We start from the raw sequence: 24997 nt of genomic DNA on the forward strand, positions 1-24997 counted from the left end.
TGAAATTCACAGGGGCAAAACTTTGGTCCCCCATTTTACTAAATGTGTCAAATTAGATAATTTCGGAGACCACACTGCCATTCCGTGACGATAAATAAACTTCGAATAGGGATAACAATTCTTTTAATAGACAGTGATAAATTTCACAAAAATACTAGATATTTCGGTCACATATGCAGTGACCGTCATCAGTAGTAGAATCTGATGACGAAAACTGATAACTACTGATGACGGTCACTGCATATGTGACCGAAATATCTAGTATTTTTGTGAAATTTATCACTGTCTATTAAAAGGATTTTATCCCTATTTGAACTTTTATTTTACTTCAAATTAAGGCACGTTATCAATTGGGAGTCCATATTTTGAGGGATAAAGGACAAGAATCGTCAGTATTTAGAGCTGTGTGTAGGAATTACAAGCGTTACTTACAAGCATTGCCTTTACAAATATCCAAAAGGAGATCCCCCGCGCATATAAAAGAGGATATAGGGTCCTTTCATAAGAAAACACTTGCAGCAGGGATTAGACCGAAAATTCTCAATTAGAAAGGAAACGACTTGGGTGATTAAATATTTAGACTAAATGTCAAAATTTGTCTAAAATCTACTTTTTAATATATAATCAATTATAGTAAATGAATTATTGAAAAGTCATGCTTTTCGATGAGCTTCATTTCTATCTGGGAATCTACGATTGTCAATAAGCAGAATTGCCGCATTTGAGGATAAGATAATCCACGCATAACTATTGAGAGGCCAATGCAATTACAATGTAAGCATTTAGTGTAATTTTTGACTGGTTGCAGCGTTGGTGCCACTAACGTAGCTGTAGCGTAGGTGCGCTTTTTGGTCCGTCGGCGTATCTGGGCCACTCTTTCTCAAAACTAAGCAAAAGTCGTTATCATAGGCAGCTCAATAGCGTTGCCTAAGTAAAGAACGATGTTGGTACAACGTATTATTTATTTGTTTCTTTCTTTGTTTAGACCAGGAAATTCGTATCGAAGGAGTTGTAGCAATTTTGAAAAGGGCTCATTCGATTGGAAATTGGAAGGGCTTGTGCCCTGTTTAAAAGCCGAAAGTGATTGGAAGGCAACCATCCACATCCAATCAAAATTTTGAAATAGGGATTTTGTTCAACGTAGTTGAAAGATCTGGAAAATATGTCTTTGAGGAGGACACTTCCCCCCCAGCCCTCAGGGCAAGGGTTGTAAGTTATACCCTGGGTGCATATAAGATTTTTATGGAAAGTAGTGTCGTAGAAACTTCAAAAGTGGCATATTCGATTGGAAGTTCAAAGGGCTAGTGCACTTTTTAATAGTCGAAAGTGATTGGAGCAAAACTAACCCCCCTCTCACGCCCACCATTTCCCCAAACACATCCAATCAAAATTTTAAGACAGCCATAAGGTTCAACCTAGTTAAAAGTTCTGGAAATTAGGTCATTGAGGATGACATCCCCTCATAGCCCTCAGGGCAATGGTTGTAAGTTATGCCCTGGGGGCATATAAAGTTTTTATATAAGGCAATGTCGTAGAAACTTCAAAAAGGGCTCATTCAACTAGAAATTGAAAGGACTAGTGCCCTTTTTAACAGTTGAAAGTGATTGGAAGGCAGCTAACCCTCTCATCCCCATCATTTCCCCAAACACAGCCAATCAGTATTTTGAGATAGCCATTTTGTTCCACGTAGTTGTGAGTCCCGGAAACTAAGTCTTTGAGGAAGAAAACCCTCTCAGAGCCCTCAGGGCAAGGGTTGTAAGTTATGCCCTGGGGGCAAATAAAGTTTTATCAAAAGCGTTGTCGTAGGAACTTCAAAAAGGGCTCATTAGATCAGAAATTCAAAGGGCTAGTGCCCTTTTTAATAGTCTGAAGTAATTGGAGGGCAACTTACCCTCCTTTCACGCCCACCATTTCCCCAAACATATCCAATAAAAGTTTTGAGTAGCCATTTAGTTCAACGTAGTTAAAAGTTCTGGAAATTATGTTTTTGAGGATGACAAACCACCCACACTACGCCCACCATTTTCCCAAGCACATCCAATCAAAATTTGCAGATAGCTATTTTTTCAACGTAATTGAAAGTTCTGGATATTAGCTCTTTTGAGGAAGACAACCTTCCACAGCCCTCAGGGTAAGGGTTGTAAGTTCTGCCCTGGGGGCGTATAAAGTTTTTAAAGAAAGCGTTGTTGTGAAAACTTCAAAGAGGGGTCATTCGATTAGAAACTGAAAGGGTTAGTGCCCTTTTTAATAGTCTAAAGTGACTGAAGGGCAACTAACCCCCTCTCACGCCCACCATTTTCCAAATACATCCAATCAAATTTTTGATAACCATTTAGTAAAACGTAGTTTAAAGGTCTGGAAATTAGGACTTTGAGAATGACAACCATCCCCCTGCAACAACCCTCAGGCCAAGGGTTGTAAGTTCTGCCCTGGGGGAATATAAGGCTTTTATAAAGTATCGTCGTAGAAAGTTCAAGAAGAGCTCATTCGATCGGAAATTGAAAGGTCTAGTGCCATTTTTAATAGTCGAAAGTGATTGGAGGGCAACTAACCCCCCTCTCACGCCCACCATTTCCCCGAACACATTCAATCAAAATTTCAAAAATTTGTCAAAAGCTATCGGAGGGCGAATGACCCCCCCCACCACGCCCAGCATTTTCCTAAACACTTCCGATCAACAGTTTGATATAGCCATTTTGTTGAATGTAGTTGAAGGGTCTGGAAATTATGTCTTTGAGTATGACAACCTCCCAGAGCATTCAGGACAAAGGTTGTAAGCTATGCCATGGGGGCATAAAAGGTTTCTATACAAAGCGTTGTCGTAAAAACTTCAAAAAGGACTCATTGGATTGGAAATTGAGAGGGCTATTGCCAATTTTAGTAGTCAAAGGTAATCGGAGGGAGAATCATCCCCCTCCCCCACGCCCATCATTTCCCCAAACATTTACAATCAAAATTTTGACATGGCCATTTTGTTGAACGTAGTTGAAAGGACTGGAAATTATGTCTTTTACGATAACAACCCTCCCACCATAGCCCTCAGGACAAGTGTCGTAAGTTATGCCCTTGTGGCATAGAAGGTTCTTATAAAAAATTTTGTCGTAGAAGCTTCAAAAAGGGCTGATAGATTGGAAATTGAGAGGACTAGTGCCTTTTTTATTAGTCGAAAGTTATTAGAGGGCAAATGCCCCTCCCCCATGCCCATCATTTCCCCAAACACTTCCTGTCAAAATTTGAGATAGCAATTTTCTTCAACGTATTTAAAAGGTCTAGAAATTATGTCTTTGAGGATAAAAATCCCCCAGTCCTCAGGACAAGTAAGTAAGTTATGCCCTGGGGGCATATAAGGTTTTTATAGAAAACATGGTCATATAAACTTCGGAGGGGGCTCATTGGATTTGTAATCAGACGCTCTTGTGCTCTTTTGAGAGTCAGAGTGATCGGAGGGCAGATATCCCCCCTCCACACACACACATCGTATTATCCCGAAATGCATCTAATAGAAATTTTGAGATGGCCAATCTATTGAAAATAGTCTAAATATCATACAAAAAGGCTTTTGGGGTTGAAAAAAACCCAGAGATTAGGGGCAAGGGTTGTAACTTATGCTCAGGGGGTATTTAAAGTTTTTGTGGAAGGGGTGGTTGTTTAACTTCAGAAGAGGCTCAGTCTTTTTCCATGAAAAAGACTGTGTCAATAAAAAACGAACAAAAATCAATTTAAAAAACTTTTTCCACAAAATAAGTATTTCAAAAAAAACTAAAGAACTCCATTAAACCAAAAATGAACAAAAATAGAAAAAATAATCTACCAAGCATACAACTACCACAAATCAGTATCAATAAATAAATGAAAATTAAAATAAATAACAGAGTCAAACTCAAAACGAGCAGAAATTAATATGAATAGGGTTTTAGACCCCTATGCTTTCTAAAAGCCAGAATTTATTTTGTACTTTACTGAAAAAATTCCTTTAAATGTATTCGTTTTTATAACTTAAGAAATCATAAATAGATTAAGTTTTAAGGAATAAATATCAGCAAATGTATATTAAACTGACAATGATCTTTTTTCAGTACGTTCATTTGAATTTTTTTCAGTAAAGTACATATTATATTCTGGCTTTTAAAAAGCATAGAAATTTAGAACCCTACGAGCCTGAAAAAATTGCCTTATATTCGAAAAAAGCGAGAAACACTCCCTAAAAATGATAGAATATTAATGAAAATCAAACCATCAGGTTCAGCGTTTCAGAAAACCCTTCTGTAGAGGTTTCAAGCTCCTATCTGCAAAAATGTGGAATTTTGTATTTTTGCCAGAAGAAACATCACGGATGCGTGTTAAATTTGTTGTTTTTTTCCAGGGGGTAATCGTATCGATCCAGTGATCCTAGAATATCGCGACAGGGCTTATTCGAACGGAAATTAAAAGTTCTAGTGCCCTTTTTAAGTGAACAAAAAAATGGAGGGCAACTAAGCCCCCTCCCACGCTCTTTTTTTCCCAAAGGCACCCGATCAAAATTTGAGATGGCCATTTCGTTCATCCTAGTCGAAAATTTAATAAATATGTCTTTGAGGAATAGTTAATCCCACACAGTACCCGGGGGAAGGGCTGCAAGTTATGAACTTTGCCCATTCTTTACATATAGTATTGGTTATTGGGAAATATATAGATGTTGTCAAGAGGGATTTTTTCTGGTGGGGATGAGGGGTCGGAGGATGAGGTTACGTGGGAGGATGTTTCCATGGAGGATGTTTTATGGGGGAAGGGACATTTTCAGAGGCAACACTGTAGCGTTGTCTATAGTAAAGACCATACGGCTCCAATGTTTTGTTATTATTATAATTTTTTTTTTCCAGAGGCACTTCATATGGAAGGGGTCGTCGTAGAAGCTTCAAAGGGGGCTCATTCGATCGGAAATCGAGAGTTCTAGTGCCCTTTTTAATAGTCGAAAATGATTGGGGGGCAACTTTTGTTCAGCGTAGTTGATTTCCAGATAGAAAATATATTTTTGAGGAGGATACCCCCCCCCCCCCCACAACCTTCAGGGCAAGGGTTTTAAGTTATGCCCTGGGGGCATATAAGGTTTTTATAGAAGGCGTTGTCGTAGAAACTTCAAAACAGGCTCATTCGATTGGAAATTAAAGGGTTATTGCCCTTTTTAATAGTCGAAAGTGATTGGTGTGTAACTAGCCCCCTTCCCCCCCCCCCCACGCCCATCATTTCCCCAAACACATCCAATCAAAATTTTCAGGTAGCTATTTTGTTCAGCGTAGCTGATCTCCAGACTTAAAACATATTTTTGAGGAGAATAATCCACAACAGCCCTCTGGACACGTGTTTTAATCTATGCCCTTGGGGCATATAAGGTTTTTATAGAAGCCGTTGTCGAAGAAACTTTAGCACAGGTTCATTTTATTGAAAATTCAAGGGCAAGTGCCCTTTTTAATTGTTGAAAGTGATTGGAGTGAACCTCGCCCCCCCCCCCACGCCCATCATTTCCCCAAACACATCCAATCAAAATTCTGAGATAGCCATTTTATTCAGCGTAGTTGATTTCCCGATAGAAAATATGTTTTTGAGGAGGAAACTCCCCCAGAACCTTCAGGGCAAGGTTTTAAGATATGCCCTGGGGGCATATAAGGTTTTATAGAGGGCGTTGTCGTAGAAACTTCAAAAAAGGTTCATTCGATTGGAAATTCAAAGGGATATTGCTCTTTTTAATAGACTAAAGTGATTGGAGGGTACCTCGCCCCCCCCCCCTCCTTGCGCCCATCATTCCCCTAGACACATTCAATAAAAGTTTTGAGATAGCCATTTTTGTTCAGCGTAGTTGATTTCCAGATCGAAAATATTTTTTTGAGGAGGACACTCCCCCACACCCATAAGTGGAAAGGTTTTCAGTTATGCTCTTGGGGCAGTTATGATCTTTATAAAAGTCGTGGCCTTAGAAACATCAAAACAGTCTCATTGGATTGGAAATTAAATTGCTCGCGCCATGGTTAAGAGTCGACCGTGATTGGAGGGCAGCTAGCCCCCCCCCCCTACGCCAATCATTTCCCCAAACACATCCAATCAAAGTTTTGAGATAGCAATTTCGTTCAGTGTAGCTGATTTCCAGATAGAAAATATGTTTTTGAGGAGGACACTCCCCCAGAACCTTCAGGGCAAGGGTTTTAAGATATACCCTGGGGGCATATAAGGTTTTTATAGAAGGCGTTGTTGTAGAAACTTCAAAAAAGGTTCATTCGATTGGAAATTCAAAGGGATAGTACCCTTTTTAATAGTCAAAAGTTATTGGAGGGCAGATAGCCCCACCCCCCTACGCCCATAATTTCCCCAAACACATCCAATCAAACTTTGGAGATAGCCATTTTGTTCAGAGTAGCTACGTCCCAGATAGAAAATATGTTTTTGAGGAGGACAATCCCCCACAACCCTCGGCAAGAGTTTTATGTTATGACCTGGGGGCATATAAGGTTTTTATAGAAGGCAGTGTCGTATAAAGTTCAAAAAAGGAACATTCGATTGTAAATTCAAAGGGATAGGGTCCTTTTTAATAGTCAAGTGATTGGAGGGAAACTAGCCCCCCCCCCCCACGCCCATCATTCCCCCAAACACATCCAATCAAAATTTTGAGATAGCCACTTTGTTTAGCGTAGTTGATTTCCAGATAGAAAATATGTTTTTGAGGAGGACAATCCCCCACAACCCACCGGGCAAGAGTTTTAAGTTATGCCCTGGGGGCTTATAAGGTTTTTATAGAAGGCGGTGTCGTAGAAACTTAAAAAAAGGCTCATTCGATTGGAAATTCCGAGGGCTAGTGCCCTTTGTAATAGTCGAAAGTGATTTAAAGACAACTAGCCCCCCTCTCACGCCCACCTTTTCCCCAAACACATACAATCAAAATTTTAAGACAGCCATTTTATTAAACGTAGTTTTAAGTTCTGGAAATTAGGTCTTTGAGAATTACAACTCCCCCAAAGCCCTCAGGGCAAGAGCTGTAATTTAAGGATTCTCCGAATCCTTCATATTATTTTTTATGGAAGGATTCTGGTATAAACTTGAGAGAGGGCTCGTTTGATTGAACATTGAAAGTTCCTGTTCACTTTTTAAGATTCAAAATAGGTTGAAGTCCAACTAGCCCCTCTCCTTCCTCCACGCCCTCAATGCATCAGATAAAATTTCTGAGACAGACATTTTGTTAAAATAGTTCGAAGTTCGTATAACGAAATCTCCGGAGTGGACACAGCCCCCCAGGGCTCAGGGGTAGGCGTTGTAAGTTATGCCCTGGGGGATAACTTATTAAGGGGGGTTTATAACTTATAGAAAGGGGTTTTGTATGGGAAGAACACATAGGAAATCTATTATAATTATCCAATTATAAGGTTAAAATACATACTCTGTGATAGATGCAAAATGGCTTTGGCACACAAATTCCTATTAAGGTCAATTCCAAACAGCCGTGATCCCTTTGTGTCAGCAAGTGAAATGGTCTAAACCCCCTTATTGGAGCTATTTTTCAATCCATTCATTGTTGTCAATCGCTGTCCACAAGCTATGCAAGCTGTCTATTGTTCATATATATGGTTTTTATCAAAGAGGTAATCGTATAGACTTTGATAATAGCCTCATTCGATTTAAATTGAAAGTTCTAGATCCGTTTTTTAAAGTCAAGAATAATCGGACAGTAAGCACCCCCCCCCCATGCCAAAAAAAACTTGAAACTTTTTGCAATCAAAAACGAACAAAAATTAATTTAAAAAAAACTCCGAAAAATAAGTTTTTAAAAGAAAAGTAAAGGCCATTTTAAACTTAAGCTCAGGAGATACTAATACATTTTAAAATTACAACACAAAACGACCAGAAATTATTGATAACGAGTAAAAGAAACTCACAACATAGAAAAATTGAAAAGATAATCATAGCAAAAACATACAACAAGCAGTAATCTAAATGACTTAGCATTCCTTAAAGTGAGTAATGCTTAAATTGAATATGAAAATCAAGCTTAAAAAGAAAAAAAATATTTTGCTATTAAAGTATAAATGAAACTTAAAACGAACAGAAATTAAATGAAAAATCAATGCGAACAAAACATACAATATATATTAATGTAAATGAACAAATAAATCTTAAAACGAGTGAAACTTAAAATGAATATGCAAATCCAGTTTGAATCGAATAAAAATAACTACAAACAAGAGTTTGGGTATCGTTTCACTGCAGAAGCCCAAAACCTACTGCGTCATTGGCGCTTTACTAAAAACGAATTATATTACAAATGTTTTCTTTTTTACTTAATATTGAAAATGAATATTAAAATTACAGCAAACTTTTGAACTGATGAGATTTTAGTACTTAATATCATTGTTCATAAAATGTTCAGTTTAATTCATTAGTTCTTTTCAAGATTGGTCAAGACAAATATAGTTTCACTACAAGCAAAATTTGGATACTGCCCCCTTCTTTAACTGTAAAAACCTAAAGCCTTCTGCGTCATTGGTGCTTCACTGAAAATGAATTACTCGTATATTACAAATTTATTATTTTCCAGTTCTTACAGCATTGAAAATGAAAATAAAAATCACAGTGAAAGAAAAACTCTAACTGATTGATCTTTCAACAATTAATATCATTATATATCTAATATTCAATTTTATTTTGTTTATACTTTCCAAGACTGTTAGAGACTCATAAAGTTTTGCCATTTTTTTTAACTGTGCCATTTTTTTTAACTAATCGTGTTATTTTGTTATGAAAACATTCTATGGCTTCTATGCATTTCTATTTGAGCGGAAAACTGCACCTCAAACTTTGTGGAACATGTATTTTCTTGCATCAAACACCAAAATATAATAAAATGTCAAGTTTCGGAGTGTTTCACCACTCGCAAGCAAGTGCCATTGGTATTTCTGAATCCACATGGTCAGTATAGGGGGTGGAGGGTAAGCCAATTCTCGTAGCAGCCCCATTCTGTCGTGGCATGGTTCACATTTTCAACACCTGGCGTCCGGACTATCATATAATCTACCAAGCATACAACTACCCCAAATCAGTATCAATAAATAAATGAAACCCACAACGAACAAAAATTAAAATAAATATAAGTCAAACTCAAAACGAGCATAAATTAATGTGAGTAGGGTTCAAAACCCCTATGCTTTCTAAAAGCCAGAATATAATTTGTACTTTACTGAAAAAAAATTCAAATGAGTTTACTGAAAAAAAATGTGCATTGTCAATTTAATATACATATGCTGATATTTATTCCCTAAAATCTTAATTAATTTTTGATTTCTTAAAGTTACAAAAGTGAAAATATTTCAAAGAATTGTTTTCAGTAAAGCGCCATTACGCAGTAGGTTTTAGGCTTCTGCAGTGAGACGATACCCAAACTCTTGTTTGTAGTTATTTTATTCGATTCAAAATTGATTTGCATATTCAATTTAAGTTTCACTCGTTTTAAGATTTATTTATTCATTTACATTAATATATATTATATGTTTTGTTCGCATTGGTTTTTTATTTAATTTCTGTTCGTTTTAAGTTTCATTTATACTTTAATAGCAAAATTTGTTTTTCGTTTTAAGTTTGATTTTCATATTCAATCTAAGCATTACTCGCTTTAAGATCTGTTTATTCATTTATATTATTAATTGTTGTATGTTTTTTGCTATGATTGTATATTTGCATTCTGTTCGTTTTGGGTTTCATTTATTTTTTAATAGTAATTTCTGGTCGTTTTGAGTTTGAATTTTAACAGGTATTTGTATCTCCTGAGGTTAAGTTTAAAATGGCCTTTACTTTTCTTTGAAAAACGTATTTTTCGGAAAGTTTTTTTTAATCAATTTCTATGAAGCGGGCGCCGGATTTCCCAGCATTATTTAAAAAAACAACCAGAAATTAAATACAAAAAAAAGTTTTTTCAACTTAATGTAAGGAGCAACATTAAAACTTAATATGAAAAGAATTTATTACGTATATGAGGGGGTTCGCCTCCTAGTCAATACCTCGCTCTTTACGCTAAAGTTTTTTAGTACTTCCAAAAGAGCTGTCTATTCTAATTAAACGGCCTTTGTGACTCAGGAGTCATTCTTAAAGAATTGGAACAAAATTCGAACTTTAGCGTAAGTGGGGTATTGACCAGGGGGCAAATCGCCTCATATACGTAATAATTTCTGTTCGTTTTAAATTTTAATGTCACTCCTTACTTTCAGTAGAAAAAAACTTGTTTTTTTATTTAATACTTCATAAGGATTAACTTAACTTCACTTCTTGGGAGTGTTCCGTATTATTAACAAGCACCACGAATCAAAAAAGGACTGGGCTTTGTTAATGCATCGTGTGTCAATTTTATTCCTCCTCTCATATAAAGAAATATTTTCATTTGTCTACGGGCAAATATTTTCATTCGGGCAAGAATTGGCAAACTTTCGCTTATTAGCGAAGTGAAATTCTAACTAAGCCACAACCTTTGTAACCCATTTGACCAAGCCAGCCTCCCTCCTGGGATGTTCCCTGATGGCGCTCACGACCCAACCTATCCACAAATTCTGCCACCAGGGGCGAATCTAGAGCATAATCTTGGGGGGGGGGGAATGTAACAAGGGCACCAATGAGCAAAATCTTGGGGGGAGCAATGTGACAAAGGTGCCAATAATTGACCAAAGTGACAGATTTCTTCTCAAAAAAAGAGTGAAAAAAAAGAAAAAAAAAACAGGAAAAGAGAGCGCCAGAAAACATTTTGGGGACAAGGGGCCCCCTGGATCCGTCAGTGTGCGCCGGTAAGCTAATGAACGTGAATTTAATCTTTCATGTTGCATATAAAACAAAATGCCGCAATAATAAGGGAGCCATCACGCCTAAGCCAACATATTAGAGGCTTAGTCCGGAAATGATGTGAGATAAGACATTAATTTCAAAATTAATTAGAGATTAATTACTCAGTTAAAGTAAAAAAAAGTCCATATTAATTCGGTTTCTATTTGCATTTAGACAAATGGGTGTGCAACATGTAAGAAGGTTTTTTTCAAAGAAAAACTATTTCATTGGCAAATATTTTTAATTTGTTACACATATGCGCTAAAACAATAAAAGCCACTAAGCCAAGACACAACTGACCGCGCTATTGGAGATTACGCATTTAACAAGAAAAAGTTGTTGTTTTTTTTCAACTGAAAGCGATGCGCAAGATTAAAACCTAAATAAAATTATTCCGTATACGAGGGGGCTACCTCTTCCTCAGCCCTCACTCGTTACGTAAAAGCCTTAAAATTCTTTAACAATACTTCTCATTCAATTTCAACGGCCCTTGTGTTTAAGCGGTCTTTCTTAAGGAATTGTGACAGAAAGTCAACTTTAGCGTAAAAAGCGAGGGTTGAGGAAGCGGTAGCCCCCCTCATATATGGAATTATTTCTGATCGTTTTAAGTTATTACTCCTTACTTTCAGTTGAATAGACCTTTTTTATTATTTATGAACATTCTTCAAACCATGCGAGGATATCCCCTTCCCCGTGGAAAACAGTCTCCAAAAAAATCTCCCCCCCCCAAAAAAAAATAATAATCTGTACATTCCCAGATAACAAATACTATATGTAAACATAAGGCAAATTGCATAACATAAAGCCCTTTCCCCAGGGACTGAGGGTTATATTATCCCCAGAGGCAGAGTTATTGTACCTTTCAACTATGCTGAATCAAATGCCTATCTCGAAATTTTATCGGGTGTCTTTGCTGAAAAAGATACGTGGGAGGGGGAGCTAGTTGTAAAATTCAATTCAAGTAACAAGAATTTCATTTTCAAAGCGAAACCCAGAGAAACAGCCATTGACAACTGAAAATTAAGGTATAATATTGTTTTGTCAAAATTCCAAAAGGAATTTCGGACCCGTCAAACAGGCAGATTTCCAAGACATAGAAATCAGAAGAGGGTTAACATAGTAGTTTGGCAATAGCTTACAGGAATATGTTTTTGACCGTGGATTTATTACTGAAAGTTTTATTTTCCTAATCTAACTTACTTACCGAGATAGCAAAAAGTAGTTCGTCTAGAATGTTACCCTTTCAATTTCAATAGAGGTCAAATTAATCTACAGCCAAATATTTTAAATTTATTTACCTTCCTGTGTTTTCGTAGCACCATCATCATGCGATCCTGCTGTAACAAATGAAGCAACATCATGACACTGTAAATATTCACTATCATATATAACAACATCATCAATTCCCCTCCTGAGTCTCTTTGAATTCAAATTCTCAGGCCCATGATTATGCCTATTCACCATCCTCCAGTCCCCATCAAAACTAGTATGAAATCGTCCAGGACACCTAATTTTATCGTAAAAATGACACTTCCAATAGGTTTTCCTACTTAAAGATCTTTCGATTCTATATGAATAATTTTTCTCGTCAATAAGTCTTGAACCTCTTGAGTTTTTCACTATTTGGTACGACATCATGAAATAAACTGCTTATTTATCCCCGCAATCGGCCGCAATGTATGGCATGAATTGTAACTTGTTTTAAACTGAAATTATTCTGTGTGTGATATTTTTTCCCTTAAGAGTCTCAGAATTGAATTAATAGAAACAAAGGCATCATTTACGCAATAATGAGTTAAAGAAACTGATTTTTTAAGGGTTATTATCATTTAACATTAAAAACTTCAAACATAGTAAGGTGTAAAATATGATGATGATATAATATGATAATTATTTACCAAAAAGAAAAACCATGGCAAAGAGAACTTATACACAAAAAAAGTACAACTATTCCAAAAATTGTTCTCAATGCGCCATACCCACAAGTATGAATCTACAGTAAATGTTTTATACTAACACAATTTCTGTTTTCCAAACCCCAACAAACGACCCCTCATCACTTCTTTCCTCTCCAAATATTTCATTCCAGCTCTCAACAAAACCTCCCAACTGTACACAATCAACTAAAATGGGATAAATCTTCGTCATTCTTTCCATATATCGGACAAAAATAATGACCATACCCTTCTCAATTATTTTCTTCTATTGTCAAGCGGTAAAAAAAAATCCTCTTAATGAAATTATCCCTCTAATACCTAATACCCTCAGAGGGGGTTTTCAAGTTATGTCGGGAAGTCAACTTCCACGTTCCCGTGTCAAATTTCCTTGGAAAAAATTTCCGTTTATTTTCCAGAAACAAATAATATATGTGAAGAATGGTCAAATTATGTAACTTACAGCCCTTTCCCCGGGGACTAAGGGGGGGGGGGGGCGTCATGTCATCCCCCAAGACATAGTTATTGGACCTTTCAGCTCAGCTGAATCAACTTCCTTTGGGGAAATAATAAAATGTAATATTCTATGTGTATCTAATGAAGAATAAAACTTATCTTATCTTATGGCATTCTGCTTTGGGAAACGGTAGAGCCAGGCACGTACGAAGGAATTTGTTTCGGGGGGGGGGCAAATCCTTAAAACCCATTATTCTGTGAGAAAAATCAGAAAATTATGGGAAAATGAAAAAATAGTGAGATTTCAGGGGGCCGGGCCCGAGCCCCCCCCCCTGCGTACGTCCCTGGGTAGAGCAGTGCCTCTGAAAAAGAGATCATGGCAAAGGAAGGAGTTTCAGCCATTTGGTGCCACAATATCAAATTTTTGGGCCGATCAGGGCTCATACTATACCCAGCATAAATTCTGACATGCCCAATTAGATTAAAACTATCGAAAACTACACAAATAGGCAAAGGTCATATTACCAAAAAAATAAAAATGGAGAGGATGGAGAAGCATTTCCCAGAAGCGATATTTTTATAATGGATGGATCCTGTCCTAATTAAATAAACAAAACAAGTTTTTTTTTTACTGAAAGTAAGGAGCGACATTAAAAATTAAAACGAACAGAAATTATTCCGTATATGAAAGGGGCTGTTCCCTCGTCAACGTCTCGCTCTTTACACTAAAGTTTGACTCTTTCTCACAACTCTTTTTTCTTTAATAAAAAACTTTAGCATTAAGAGGGACACGTTGAGGAGGGGACATCCCCTTTCATATACGGAATAATCTCTGTTCGTTTTAAGTTTTAATGTCGCTCCTTACTTTCAGCTAAAAAAACTTGTTTTTTATTTAATTTTTGAACGTTTTTGAATTAATGCAGGTTTTGATTTTGGGTCACCGTAGATGAATAATTAAAACAAAATTTGAATATTAATTATGCTTTTATTTGGTTAAATGGCTTTCTCGAAAGTTGTTTAATTTTATTTACGAACGTTTTATTAGTAATAAATATACGTAACTTACGAATTAACATACGTAACGAACTTCTATATTCATAGATTTTCTATATTCTATATTCATACGTGTTCATATATTTTTAATACGTATATTAGAGGGTTCACCCCCTAGTCAATACCTCGCTCTTCACGCTAAAGTCCGAATTTTGTTCCAATTCTAAAAAAATGACCCCTTACTCACAAAGGCCGATAATTAGAATAAATAGCTCTTCTGAAAGTACTGAAAAAAATCTTTGGCTAGGGGGCGAACCCAATCATCTACGTAATAATTTCTTTTCGTTTTAAGTTTTGATGTTGCTCCTTACTTTCAGTTGAAAAACTTTTTTTTATTTAATTTCTGATCGTTTTTTAAATAATGCTGGGAAATCCGGCACCCCCTTCATAGCAATGTCCCTTCCTCCATGGAAAGATCCTCCTACATAACCCTCAACCCATCCCCACCCCAACTACCAGAAAAATTCCCGCTGAAAACGTCTGTATACTTCCCAATAACCAATAGCCTTACTATATGTAAACATTGGGTAAAGTTCATAGCTTTCAATCCCCCCCCCGGGGACCTTGGAGGATTAAGTTATCCTAAGTGACATAGTTATTATATTTTCGACCATGCTGAACAAAATGGCTATCTCAAAATTTTGAGCGGGTGACTTTGGGAAAAAATGAGCGTGGGAGGAGCCTAGCTGCCCTCCATTTTTTTCACTTAAAAAGGGCACTAGAACTTTTAATTTCCGTTCGAATGAGCCCTCCCATGATATTCTAGGACTACTGGGTCGATACGATCACCCCTGAAAAAAAAAAAAAAAAAAAAAAAAAAAAAAAAAAAAAAGGATAAAACACGCATCCGTGATCTTTCTTCTGGCAAAAAGTACAAAATTCCACATTTTTGCAGATAGGAGCTTGAAACCTCTACATTAGGGTTCTCTAATACGCTGAATCTGTTTGTGTGATTTTCATTTAGATTCTATAGCTGTTACGGGGTGTTTCCTCCTTTGTTCGAAAATAAGGCAAATGTTCTCAGGCTCGTAACTTTTGATAGGTAGGACTAAACTTCATGAAACTTATATATTTGAAATCAGCATTAAAATCTGATTCTTTTTATGTATCTATTGGTATCAAAATTCCGGTATTTAGAGTTTCGGTTATTATTGAGCCGGGTTGCTCCTTACTTACAGTTCGATACCACGAACTGTTTGAAAATGCAAAGGTCATCACCTGAAAAAATGTTTTGGTACTTCAGGCAGGAGCGGATCCAGGATTTTTTTCGGGGGGGGGGGGGGAGTTACTAATTTTTTACTCAGTTTTCGACTAATTTTACTGATTTTTACCAAGGTTTTACTAATTTTCGACTCGGTCAAAAATTTCGGGGGGTTCAAACCAGGTAACCCCCCCCCCCTCCCTGGATACGGCCTTGACTTCAGGCCCCAAGACCATATTCAAGGGGGGTAACGGCTTTGAACCTACCCCACAAATTTTCGTCTGACTCGTAAAAAAGTAACCAAAATACATATAAACAAATTGTTGACACGTTTTGTAAAGATTTTTTTGTAACCCCCCCCCCCCAAACAAAATACTTCCCCTTGAACCAAAATTCCAGATAAAACCGTGTTATATCCCTCTTTAAAAACAAATTTCTTGAGGGGTCACCTTAACCTTGGGCAATTTTGTTTTCAAACATCGTCATAAAAAAAGTGAAATTTTAGTGTAAAGGCCAGGGGCAGTTGGGGTGGAATTTCCTCACACATTTCTGGTACAAAAAATATAATACCAAGAACTAATATAAATTAAACAAAAAAAGTGTTTCAGAGTGGCATTAAAATTCAAAACGAACAGAAATTATCATGGTACTTACGTGTTAGAGCGACCACACTAAAGAAGTGAAGTTAAGTTAATCCTAATTAATATACCAAATATGATGAAAATATAAACTTCAGTAACAAAATTATCGAAAATATAACAAAGAATTGTGGAAAGCAGACCGCCCAGAACACATTATATTAAATACCTAGCCTAACCACCTCTATTTATTAAATATTTAATTAAATTATACCTGCACAGTTACCGTTTATCTCGCCCAGGCTAAACTGAGCATCTCCGAGTGGATACAGAAAACAGGTTTCATTAGAGATCAAGAACAATGTGTGGTTGCTATAAGACGTACGTATTATTATCATGCATAAGGAGGGATATGAGGGGGTTCGCCCCCTAATCAATACCTCGCTCTTTACGCTAAAGTTCGAATTTTGTTCCATTCTTTAAGAATGACCCCTGAATCACAAAGGCCGTTTAATTAGAATAGATAGCTCTTTTGAAAGTACTAAAAAAATAGCGTAAAGAGCAAGGTCTCCCCCTCTCCATAGAAATATCCTCTGGACAATTCAATCCTGGCGAAAATGTATCCCGGATGATTACCCTTAACATCTCCACGCGTAAAATTGAATCGGTGAAGAGAAAGCATGACATATAAAGAAATTTCGCATATGAATTCTGGCAAATTCACCCAGTGTAAAATTTCCCCTGAAAATTTCACCCCCTGGAAACTACCCTCTCCATGAAAAATTCTCCCAGTAGAAAATTCTTCCTCTCCTCCTCACCCTTAGAAATGGATGCATACTTCCGAATAAAAACTGAAACAATGGACAAATTTTATAACTTAAAAACCTTTCCCTATGGGCTGTGGGGGGTTATTTTATCTCTAAAGACATAGCTATTGGACTTTTCAACTATGCTGAACAAAAAAGCTACCGCAAAATTTCGATCGGACAATTTTGGAAAAAGGTGGCGTGGTAGGGGGCCTAGTTGCCCTCCAATTTTATTGGTCACTTAAAGGGCACTAGAACTTTTCATTTCTGCTAAAATGAGCTCTTTCCCGACATTCTAGGCCCACTGGGTCAAAAATATCCCCACTGAAAAAAAAATAAATGAACCCGCATCCGTGATTTTTCTTCTGGCAAAAATTACAAAATTCCACATTTTTGCAGATATGAGCTTGAAACCTCTATACTAGGGTTCTTCGATACGCTGAACCTGATGGTGTGATTTTTATTAAAATCCTATGGCTTGAAAAGGGTCTTTCTCTCTTTTTCGAAATTTTTTCAGGCTCGTAGCTTTTGATGGGTAAGACTAAACTTAATGAAACTTATTTGGAATCAGCATAATAAGCCAATTATTTTGATTTATCTACTGGTATAAAAATTCCGTTTTTTAGAGTTTTGGTCACTATTGAGCCGGGCCGCTCCTTACTTACAATTCGATACCACGAACTGTTTGATTCCCCATCAAAATGCAAACAGAGATCATTGAAATATTGATCTTTTTTTTAGCGTTACCAAAAGTACTGTATTCATAAAATTTTACAGTTTCATTAAGTGTACTTAGACAAACAGAAAAGGTCTTTCTACTGAAGTAAGCAGCGAGTTTAAAACTTAAAACAAATATAAATTACTCTGTATATAAGGGGGACTGTCCCCTTCTCAACACCTTGCTCATTAAACAAAAAAAAATTTAGTGCTTTGAAAAATCTTTTTTTCCAAATGCAAATTTTCTTTTAAAAATTGGAAAAAAGCCAAACTTCACAGTAAAGAGCTAAGGAGGAGGCATCCCTCTTCATACAAAGTATTAATCTGTTCAAATAGGCTTCAAATCTGTTCCTTGCTTTTAGTTGAAAAGCTCTTTTTTTATTTAACTTCTGATTGTTTTACAAATCATACCCAGGTCTAACCAAGATATAATTTGAGGTACCGGTCCCTTAAATCCCCGGTTAACTGCTTTTAAAATGTGTAAATCAGTAATTGTATGTTGATTAGTACCGCCCTACGTTTAAATCTGCAATTTCAACTTTGGATAAAATTTGAATATACTTAAATATTGGTGATGAATAGTAATTTTAGTGAAAACTCCTTATTAATATTACTGCTATTTCGGTTGGATGAAAAGGAGTATTATTGTTTCTATGGATGGACATTCGGTGAGACTTTTGATCTTCTACATAACTGAAGCCATCACAACCTCTGCAATAGGATTTTCTTACCGATAAATACATTACATTCATTTGTTTAAACGCATTGAAATAGAAAAAGAAAAATATTACCATGAAATATTGCTGAAAAGTAAGTTCCTAGCAGCAGTTGCCAGCCCAAAGAAATTTCCTGGCGGGGCTGATGATGACCTGCCTTGCCTTTTCCACCTCTGTGCTGGTAGATATGGGAATGTAACATATTAGGTGTGTAGAGAAACATTTTAATTAATTCCTACTCCCCCCTCTCTCTTTCAACATTTGTCTGAGGCCTCGAGTAAGCAGTTTGTCCATTAAAATGTACTTTTGTAGGAACCTACCCTACCCCCATCTAAACAAAGACTCACCCCCCTCCCTTTATTATAACTGATACACAATTACAGATCACCAAACGTAGCCTAATTTCATTACAAATAAAGCGAATCAACTTGGTTGAATCTAGTAATAATAGTAAGTTATTGATACGTTTAAATCAATTAGCTTCTAAGGATTTTAACTGATTGTAAATTCGTCCTTTTCGCGGTAAAGTCGTAGTTTGCTGCCCTAAACCATTTAAACTGTCACCCAACCACCACTGCTATTTTGGCGTCTGCCCCCCCCCCCGGGAAATTTTCTACCGGCACCCTTGGATGAATACAAAAAATGTTCATCTTTCACTGACCAGAGGGGTAATCACACATTGAAACCTACACTTTTTTAAGGATATAAGTTTCAAGCCAACAGAAAACAGTTTTTTTGGCAAATTTTCACAGTTTTTAACACCTGATTCCAACTCCCATAAAAAGATATTCTTTTAAAGCCTCTTATTATTTAACATTCAAAATGGATAAAGATGAATTAACTATCTTCGTGCGTAGTTAGTATGCCTGATTTAGTTGAACACTAAATGTCAGATTAGAATCTCCCAAAATGTCTTTCTCATATCTTTGTCTTTCGACTGGTCACTAGGGGATACATTACGAAGTGTTAATTGATTGGCTGTGTGTGGACTGAAGTTGTTCTTTGCTCTAGATTTATATGAATTACCTAATTAATGTATTTTGATTACATATGTACAGAGTTTTTTCACAGATAGTTTTTTTCTAAATTAAAAAAGTATTTGAAAATTAGGCACAAAACCAAATTAACGAAACTATTGGTTTCAAAATACAGAATTGAACAAGAAAAATTTATTGAACAAGAAATTTTATAATTTCGGAAGTGTGCTAATTCAAAATCAACTGACCCATAAATTGAATACCCAGAAAATGCGAGTAACACGAATGGAAGGGACTATCAAGTATTTGTGTTGACGGGTCTCCAAAATTCAGCCATGGCGAAAATAGTTAAGAGTACCTTGGAGGAGAGGGCGAAAAATGTTATACCTAAAACCTTCGCAAAGGTATGCTCAACAGCTTATTAAAGTTCCTTGGCGATTGGATGAACAGTGTAGTGATGTATACAGGACAGACATACATTCCTTGACTTACAGATTATTATTTTATTATTTTGCCTATCATCGTATTTGTTGGTATGTTTAGAAGGTATTTAGGATCCATGACGGATATTAATTCAAATCAAGAATTAGCAATACATGTAGAAAACCGATTCTTCTCTTTGGGTGAGTTCTCCTCTTGGTCAAGCAACTATATAAATGACCAAAATCCAAATAACCCACTTGATGCTCTTAAAAGAATAAATGATCATTTGTGTGTATCAAAGCACAAATTATAGACTCAAACAGCTCTTTAAACATTATTCCTGGGTTTTCGCTTCCTTTTTTTTACGGGTGAGGTGAAAAACAAATGGATCCTCTAAGAATTCTTCTCTAACATCATCACACTATCTGATTTCCTTTCTCAAAACGTGGAACACTAATCTTCAATTGAATTGCGCTGAACCTCGGTGTCACCAGGCAAATATGGAAACCGTTTAAGGGGCCGTACAAGGGTGTCCGTATCTCCAGATGTAGCTAGAGAGGATAAAACATATCCTCCAGATAAAACTTTGGGCTCAAGCCTTTAGGATTTTGAAACGTAGTATTGTTGTGGTCTACTTCAGTGGCGGATCCAGGGGGCGAGGGGACCCCCCTAGCGTAGTCTAAAGTAATGTAATTTACTTAATTAACTCAAATTTGCGTTAACTAAACTTGCTCCTAACGCAAGTTTATCGGATCAGCCTCTTTTGCACCCCCCCCCCCCCCTAAAAAAAATCCTGGATCCGCCCCTGGTCTGCTTGCACGTTTTTTGGACACATCTCAACGAAAAAATTAGGACAGCTCACTGGGATGCAGTGAACCTTCTGAGCGCTCAATAGGTGGCTGTTTTGCTTTTCATGTGGCAAGATACACTTGACCTCAATTTTATGCAATGAGCACAATGAACTCAGCTAGCAGAATTCGGATTGGATCTCAAGCATGAGTTATTTCTTCTCGTTTAATAAAACAGCTCGAGTAGAGACAAATAAGTCTGCCTCGAATTTCCCACGTGTTTCAACACCCTAAAACTCCTTTTTCAATATGTAAACCTTGTGTAGGATAAACGAAAGAAAGTCCCAACTAACTCTCACTAAGGGGTCGCGCATGAAGGCGAGCATTTTTGAAGCCTTTAATTTTGCTACTCGATCTCCAGCTAAGTAACTTTCTCTGCCGTTCGTAAAGAATAAGAGGGACAGGTTCTATTATTCCAAGATTTGCCCAACCTTTAGTATAAGGGAAATCCTCACTTTTGCCCCATCTGTGAAGGTACGGATGAGACAGTGGGTTATATGATGATTGTGTATGAAGAATTCAGTTTGTTGCGAAAGGAAGTGTAAGGAGATCAGAGGTTTGATTAAAGGCGGGTTGCGAGTATAAAGAGAGAATTCAATTAGTAGCGAAAGGGAGTGTAAGGAGATCAGAGGTTTGATGAAAGACGGGTTGCGAGTATAAAGAGAGAATTCAGTTAGTTGCGAAAGGAAGCGTAAGGAGATCAGAGGTTTGATGAAAGACGGGTTGCGAGTATAAAGAGAGCATTCAGTTAGTTGCGAAAGGAATTGTAAGGAGATCAGAGGTTTGATGAAAAACGGGCTGCGAGTATAAAGAGAGGATTCAGTTAGTTGCGAAAGGAATTGTAAGGAGATCAGAGGTTTGATGAAAGACGGGTTGCGAGTATAAAGAGAGAATTCAGTTAGTTGCGAAAGGAAGTGTAAGGAGATCACAGGTTTGATGAAAGACGGGCTGCGAGTATAAAGCGAGAATTCAGTTAGTTGCGAAAGAAAGTGTAAGACCAGAGGTTTGATGAAAGACGGCTTGCGAGTATAGAGAGGGCCGAGCGTTTTGTAAGTGTGGATGAGTGCTATTTCTACCTGGTGGAATGTTTCGTTTATTTAGTGTTTAAGTTAGTTTTTTTTTATATCTAGAATTGAATTTTTCATTTTGTATCGCCATGGCTATAGGACTTTTAGAGCAATAAAGATATCCTTATTATGCGTCATTTACTCACACTATCTTGATCTCTCCTAATTACTTTACTTTTTGGGTATAAAAGTTTTTATGGAAATAGCAATACAAACACACATAAGCTGAACATCCATTTCTATAAATTGATTTAATTTTTGTATAATCATAAATTTCTTGCAATTTCGTTGTTGGACCTGTAAATAATTTTCAAAGTCCAATTGGTTATTCATTTAAAATACAGTAATAATAACAATGAATCAACCCTAACTATAAAATATGGCTTCATAAGCAAACAGTTCGTGATAACAAACTGAAAGTAAGCAGCGACACGATTCAGTAGTAACTAAAACTCTAAATAGAGGAATTTTGATATCAATAAATATATCAAAATAATATGCTTGTTATGCTGATCCTAGAAATATAAGATTCATTAAGCTTAATGTAACCCATAAAAACGTACGAGTATGAGAAAATGCCTGATCTATATTTGCCATGAATCCTCGCCGTTCGAAATTTTGTTGAGTTTTGTGTCATTTTGAATTTTGTCTGTGTTTCTTTGTCGGTGTATTTGTGTGTCAATGTCATGATAATATAATTGTAAAAATTGTCACTTGCAATTGAAATAACATTTTCACATTTTAGCATCTCATATCTTGTTATCTTAATTTGAGCCTACTAGTTAGCGGCAAAATCCCTTTACAAGAGCTATGTAGAAAAACCCCATGTATTTGTTTATGCGTCAAGATGTGCTATAATTTGACACATATTCTTTACTTTGCTGGTAGTTTTCCCATTTGGAGAGGAGTATTCTAAAGCGATGTATTCTAAAGGATAGATACATCATCAAATAGAAAAACACAGACTCTATAGAAAGTTTTGCTCTATTTTTTATATCCAATGAATTTTTATATCCAGAATATCAAATGTAGTAGTTTAGAAAGCAAACATGAAATCGGTTTTGGAGTTTCTTTCAAATTTTAGAGAAGAAATGGCTTCAGCTTTTTTCCCAACAAAATATTCATCTCTTTCTCTCTTACAAGCCAAGTCAAAGATCGACCACATCGCTCAAGTACTAATCAAAGGCAAACTAAAAATTTGGCGAGCGTGTAAGTGAACCCTCGTATACCTGAAACCCCAGGCAACTGAACCCCCGTGCAACTCAGCCCCATTTTACTGAGCCCCAGTGCAACTTAACCCTCTTGGATCTGAACCTCCGTGCAACTGAATCCCATTTAGCTGATTCCTCATGCAACTCAACCCTCGTTTTTCAGTTGTTCTGTATTCTACAAATATGAGGCATGGGGCGAAAAACAAACTGGAATCTTTACATGTAGCACCATGTTGTAATTGTTTGTATTTTGAAGTCAGAAAATAAATGCCTGTGAAGATCATTCATAAAAAAACTGTGCTTTGTTGCCCCAAAAAAAACAACGGATTTTCGAAACCATTAAAGCCAGATTTATTTCTTCTTGTTTTTATGTCTGTTAGTGGGGCCTTTCCGTAATTAATTTAACACTTTTTAGATAATACATTACGTGCGCTTTCATTAAATTAATTAAAAATATTTTTCCGAAAAGATTTCTTCAAAGAAAGTAAAGAACCATATTAAACTTACGAGCAGCAGAAACATATTTCTATAGTAATTCAAACTCAAAATGACCAGAAATTACTACTAAGAATAAATGAAACTCAAAACGAACAGGAATTAAAATAACTGATCATAGAAATTATGGAGGTTTCGGGGGTATTGCGGAAAACAGAAAGCACTGGACTATGGGGGTTTTTGTCATCCCTGGAAGTGGAAGAATTAAAATAAGCGGTCCTGAAAAATATGGGGGTTTTAGGAAAAATTAAAACATGGGACTATGGGAGCTTGGCATCCCTGGAAGAGTAGTTATTTAACTTTTCGACTATTTTGAACAAGATGGCTATACCAAAATTTTGATCAAATGCCTTTGGGGAGATTCCAGCTTAAAAGTACATGGGAGGTATACTGGTTGCCCTCCAGCCTTTTTACCATTTCCGGCAACATGCTCTGAAAGTTTAAGCTTAATATCCTCAGCTGAACCCGAGATATTGCCGGTGCGTGTTCTTATAAAAGTGGATGCTCATAGTAGCTTTTGATTTAGTTGAAGATGTCACTAAACATTCCCCGAACGATATGACGGCTGTATACCACCAGCCGTTCCTTGGGTATTACTGATATTTCCTTTTCATGGCCCGAAAGGAAAAGCATTTTTTGATAGTGTTTGGCATCCTTCTCGATTCCTTTCAAGTTTGACCTTAATGCTCTAAGCTTGTTTTGATATCCAGGATCAAACATGCCCATTTTGATTAATAAAAAAATCTTATATGTTAAGAATAGACATCTTGTATAACTTACAGTCCTTGCACCGGGGGCTGTGAGGGGGGGGGGGAGGAGTTCTGATCCTTGGAGACATGATTATTTAACCTTTGGATTGTGTTAAATAAAATGGCTACCTCAAAATTTTGGTCAGATCCATTTGGGAAAAAAGGGCACACGAGGGGGGTAGACCTACGATTACTTTTGACTCTTAAAAAACAGACTGGATCTTTTTATTTCTAATCGAATGAGCCCCATACAAGTTTTATACAAAAACCTTTTACATAAAACTCTTATGTGTTAACAATGGGCAACTTAGACATTGCAACTTGCAACTTAAGAAACAAAAATTACAATAAGGTAGAACTTGTAAGTATCCTAACTAAGGTTTGATCAATTATGTTACCTCAAATTCATAGAATACTCAAAAACCGACTAAAGGACTTAAGTTGCACGAGGGTTCAGTTAACTGGGATTCAGTCGCATGTGCATTCAGTTACACAAGAGTTCGGTAGCACGGGGATTCAGTTGAACGGGAGTTCAGTTACACGGGGGTTTAATTAAATGGGTTGAGTTGCACGGGGCTTCAATTAAATGGGGTTCAGTTGCAAGAAGGCTCAGTTACAGAGGTTTAATTGCTTGGGGTTCAGTTACGCGAAGGTTCAGTAGCAATGGAACCAAAAAAATGCTTAACATGGAAGGGAAAAGATATCCGTTTTAGAAGGGAAAAGACATTCTGTATTGTTTTTGCGTTACTAAAAAAAAAAAAAAAAAAAAAAAAAAAAAAAAAAAAAAAAGCCCCTTAAAGATACGAAGTATGCCTAGTGGACGCGTCCTCGTTCGCAAGCAAGGGGCGGACTAACGGTCTCGAGCTAACGTAATGTTGCTCGAGGATGTTAGACAAAGTCCACGGGAAAAAAAATCGGGTAACCCCCCCCCCCCCCGAACAA

At 36.7% G+C, this 24997-nt stretch overlaps 1 protein-coding gene across 1 annotated transcript in view; it reads right to left on the reverse strand.

Moving 5' to 3' along the window:
- Positions 1 to 24997, reverse strand: part of LOC148943139 (uncharacterized) — a 77900-nt gene that overhangs the window by 29722 nt on the left and 23181 nt on the right. The window contains exon 5 of the mRNA XM_089102449.1: positions 12123 to 12161. Coding sequence (XP_088958575.1) covers positions 12123 to 12161 — 39 coding nt within the window. The remainder of the gene's footprint in view (positions 1 to 12122; positions 12162 to 24997) is intronic.

Source organism: Artemia sp. Qi Xiang Cuo, chromosome 16 (genome assembly GCF_049724085.1).
Source record: "Artemia sp. Qi Xiang Cuo chromosome 16, ASM4972408v1, whole genome shotgun sequence".
NCBI classification, from domain to species: Eukaryota; Metazoa; Arthropoda; class Branchiopoda; order Anostraca; family Artemiidae; genus Artemia; species Artemia sp. Qi Xiang Cuo.